The following is a 4,782-nucleotide window of genomic DNA, read 5'->3' on the forward strand; positions in this document are numbered from 1 at the left end:
AAAGGCCTTAGCCTTCATGGAAAAAAGTAAATTGTACAAATTTTAGTCCAGAAAGAGAGTGAATGTTTCAGGGCATAGATGCATCATGTTGAAATTCTTAATTCTTGAGTCCAAATTCATTATAAGAAGTTTAGAATGGTTTTGATGGGAAAGCAAAGTATGAGGAAAGAAAAGAAAGAAACTATGATAATTCTACTGCAACTGCTGCTGTTGCTGAAAAAATATACTCACTATTAATAGTATTATTTAATAAATTATTTCCAAGGCCTTGAAAGAACAGAATGACAAGCAAACACATATTTATAGCTAAGTATGTCTTGGAGATGTGTTCTGTTCTGTCATGGTCACAAAATGAAATTATGAAAGACAAATTATGGTTGCCTAAGCTTGGGTGGTTAGAAAATATACCTTTACTTCCTTGAAGGTTTTCAAACATTCCTAGGGCAGTGGTAACTAAATCATGAGTTATTTAACAACGTGAGCCTGCACTGAATGAGCTCATTTTAGGCACATGGTTGTAAAATGAGAGAGCAGAGCCCATGTGAGGTATGATCTACCCATCGTTGTAGGTATATAAAGGTCCCAGAAGACTAGATGACATTCACACTTCAGAAAATCCTCCTCTCCTCAACTGAAACCTCACCTCCAGACATCATGTGTTGCAACTCTGGAAACTCCTGTGGGGGCTGTGGCTACAGCTCTGCCTGTGGATACGGCTGTGGATACGGCTCTGGCTGTGGATACAGCTCTGGCTGTGGATACGGCTGTGGATACGGCTCTGGCTGTGGATACAGCTCTGGCTGTGGATACGGCTGTGGATACGGCTCTGGCTGTGGATACGGTTGTGGATACCGCTCTGGCCGTGGATATGGCTCTCGCTATAGCTGTGGATACGGCTCTGGCTGTGGATACGGCTCTGGCTGTGGATATGGCTCTGGCTATGGATATGGCTCTCGCTATAGCTGTGGATACGGCTCTGGCTGTGGATACGGCTGTGGATACGGCTCTCGCTCTGGCTGTGGATATGGCTCTGGCTGTTGTAACTACAGAACATCTTGCTACAGAAAATGCTAATCCTCTTACTGCTACTCACCATAATTCAAGTTTTGCTCTTGAAACAACCACTCCAAGAATAACTTCAACTGAAATTCCCCCAGTACATTAACTTCAATCTGAAGCAAATTTTGATTATTGCCTACTGGACACCTGAATTGACATCAGAGCTTCTGTTTGGACTTGAAGTAGACTGAGGAGTTCCATCACATTACTGAAGACAGACATTATTTTGTTGAACATTAGAATGTTAATCTTTATAACTTTTTCTGTCTCTGTGTGATAGTACTGTAGTTATCTTCAAAAGTACAGATTGACTGTGTAATTGGCATTTGCTAAAATGGAACAAAAATAGCAGTTTCTTAATAAAGTAATTTATTCATCTAGAAGGCTCATCTCTTTTTTTTTAAATCAGTGTCAATACTGATATTTGTATTTCTGGTCTCCTGGAAAGTTTGTTAACCACAATTTGGGATAAAATACATTATTTTTAATTGATTGATCCAATATATATAGTATATATTAGTAATTATATATACAGTAATGGTTAATTATATACATAATTACTAATTCCTTAAATGTTAATTTGATGCAATGGAAAGAGAAGTATCACACCCCAAATTATATATTTTGTATGAATAAAGGATTGGAAAAGGAAGATCAATGAGAAATGAACTCATAAATTTAGTGGATTAGAGAAGTGATTGATTTAATTCTTGTTTAACATAATTTTAATGATAAAGAAACTATATAAATTCATTTATTTTTTTAAGACATTGTTTTGCTGTATTACCCAGACTAGTTTAGAATTCTGGGCTCCAGTGATCCTCCTGCCTCAGCCTCACTAGTGGCTGTGACGAGAGACATGTGACTGTATGGCTACCTGCAACTATATTAATTTGAAGGTAAAATCTGTTGAAACATGGGGAGCAATAAATCTTGGAGTTATTAAGTCTATAATACCTGCTGAATGAAATCAGAAAAAAAAGTAGGATCCATTCTTCTGTCTGGTCCCCAGTCTTGCTATGTGACTTTACTCTTATGGTTTCATGTGGTTGATGAGTATAACCAACATCATATCAGTTCTCCTGGCACGTACCTGATGGCCGGGCAGATTGTGAAACTTATCTTATTTTTATATTTGGCCTGGGAATCCCTTCCTTTTGCTCATTTTTATTTGGCCATTATTGCACCATGTGGCTGATCCTACTGAAGACAGCTAAAGAAAAAAAAAAAAAAAACTGGACAGGGATTATGCTAGCCAGACAGGAATGTGTGCCAGAATCCCAGAGGTGTTGGCTACCAGGGGAAAAAAGTCCAAGGAAACAAACAAACAAAAACCTGAAATCAATGGGTATATGTCTTGCAAAAATTTCAGTTTGGGCAGGTGCACAACTAATGTCTTCACATAAATTTTTTCCTCAAATCGAGAGAGTTGAATTTAATATACTCTCCTATTTCTATTAAACTATCATATATTTTCAGAGGGTCTTTTAAAAATTGTTTAACAGGGTTTTTAATATATTTCCTGTATTTAAAAATTTTTATTGGTGCATTGTAGTCATGCATCTTAATGGGATAAAAGACTTAATAGACATACATGCACTTATCACCCAATTAGCCCATACCCCATTCCCATCTCATTCCCTTCCCATGCTTGGCTTAGTGATTGATATGTTTAAGAATATCATGTGCTTTAGAGAGTTTCCACCTTTCCCCATCCCATCCCCTCAGTTAGGTTGTCTTATTTACTCCTCTATAGTATCTCCTTCTTCATATAGAGTTCCTCCTGTTACACAGTTCTCCTTAGCTTTCACATATTACCATCTGATTTCTTCTTTTTTTGTGACTGACTAATCTCACTTTGTTCCACCCATTTTCCTGTAAATGATGTAATTGTGTTTTTCATTATGGCTGAGTAAAATTCCATTGTGTACATATACCACAGTTTTGTAATCCATTCATCTGTTTATAGACATCTTGGCTAGTTCCATAGTTTGGCAATGGTGAATTGTGCAGCTATGAGCATAAATATGCAAGCATTACTTTGGTAGTTTGTTCTCCTTTCTTTTGGGTGGATACCCAGAAGTGGTATTGTTGGATCAACTGGTAAATTTGTTCCCATTCTTCTGAGGATCTTCCATACTGTTTTCCAAAGTGGTTGCACTAATTTGCAATCCCACCAACAATGTTTAAGAATTCCCACTTCTCCACATCCTCCTCAGCATTTGTTGTTGTTTGTGTTTTGATGACTGACATTCTAGTTGGAGTTAAGTGAAATATCAGGGTAGTTTTGATTTGCATCTCTCTGATTACCAATGATGTTGAGCATTTTTTCATGCATTTATTGGCCATTTGAGTTCCTTCTTTCATGAAGTATTTATTTAATTCACTGGCTCATTTTTTGATTGTGTTATTTGTTTTTTTTTTTTTTAGTGCTGAGTTTCTTGAGTTGTCTGTATATTCTGGATTTTAGTCTTCTATTAGAGGAATAGGTAGCAAAAATCTTCTCCCATTCTATTGGCTCTCGACTGAAGTTCTTGACAGTTTCCTTTGCTGTACAGAAGCTCTAGTTTCATGCAATCCCACGCATTGATTCACCTTTTAGTTTCTTGTGCCTTTGGGGTCTTGTTGAGAAAGTTTTTATGTGCCTATATGTTGCAGTGTTGACCTATGCCCTCTTTAAGGAGCCTCAAGGTCTCTGGTCTAATTTCCAAGTCTTTGATCCATCTTGAATTAACTCTTGTGCAGGGTGAGAAAGTGGGATTTATTTCCATTTTTCTGTATATGGTTAACCAGTTTTGCCAACACCATTTGTTGAATAGGCTATCTTTCTTCCAGTGTATGTTTTTGGCCCCTTTGTCAAAAATCAATTGGCCGAAAGTGTGCAGATTTGTTTCTGAGTCTTCTATTCTGCTCCACTGGTCTATGTATCTGTTTTTGTGCCAGTACCATGCTGTTTTTGTTACATGGCTCTGTAGTATAGTTTAAAGTCAAGTATTGTGATTCCTCTTGCATGTTTTTTGTTACTGAGAACTATTTTGGCTACTCTGGGTTTTTGTTGTTTCAAATGAATTTAAAGACTGATTTTTCTATGTCTGTGAAGAATGATCTCAGTAATTTAATGGGTATTGTGTTGAATCTGTAGATCACTTTTGGAAGTATGGCCCTTTTGATGATGTTTATTCTGCCTATATATGAACATGGATGATCTTTCCATCTTCTAAGATTTTCTTCCATTTCTTTTTTAATGTTTTATAATTTTCTTTGTAGAGGTCTTTTACCTCCTTGGTCAAGTTTATTCCTAAGTATTTTATTTCTTTTGTGCAAAATCCGTAGTGGAACTGTTTTCTGAATTTCTTTTTCAGTGGATTTATAGTTGGTTTACAGAAAAGCTTCTGATTTTGTAAGATTGATTTTGTATCCAGACACTTTGTTTAATTTGTTGACCAGTTCTATAAGCCTTTTGGTTGAGTTTGTTGGGTCTTCTAAGTATAGTATCATGTTATCTGCTAATAGTGAAAGTTTGAGTTCTTCTTTTCCTATTTGTACTTTTTTATTTCCTTTTTTTTTTGCCTTATTGCTCTGGCTACAGTCTTAATTACTATATTGAAGAGTAGTGGTGATAATTCTTGTCTTATTCCTGTTTTTAGGGGGAATTCTTGGAGTTTTTCTCCATTTAATATGATGTTGGCTGTGGGCTTATTATAATTGCTTTTATGATGTTGA

General features: G+C 36.3%; 1 protein-coding gene across 1 annotated transcript; it reads left to right on the top strand.

Annotated features, from left to right (window-relative positions):
- Nucleotides 1–654: 654 nt before the first annotated feature.
- LOC308263435 (uncharacterized protein) lies at nucleotides 655–1,074 on the top strand (the record flags this gene model as incomplete). Its single annotated transcript, XM_080696460.1, has 1 exon — nucleotides 655–1,074. One exon carries the CDS (start codon nucleotides 655–657, stop codon nucleotides 1,072–1,074), a length of 420 nt encoding a protein of 139 aa, XP_080552586.1.
- Nucleotides 1,075–4,782: the final 3,708 nt, after the last annotated feature.

This window comes from Muscardinus avellanarius (genome assembly GCF_963383645.1).
Source record: "Muscardinus avellanarius genome assembly, chromosome: 5".
Classification (NCBI taxonomy): domain Eukaryota; kingdom Metazoa; phylum Chordata; class Mammalia; order Rodentia; family Gliridae; genus Muscardinus; species Muscardinus avellanarius.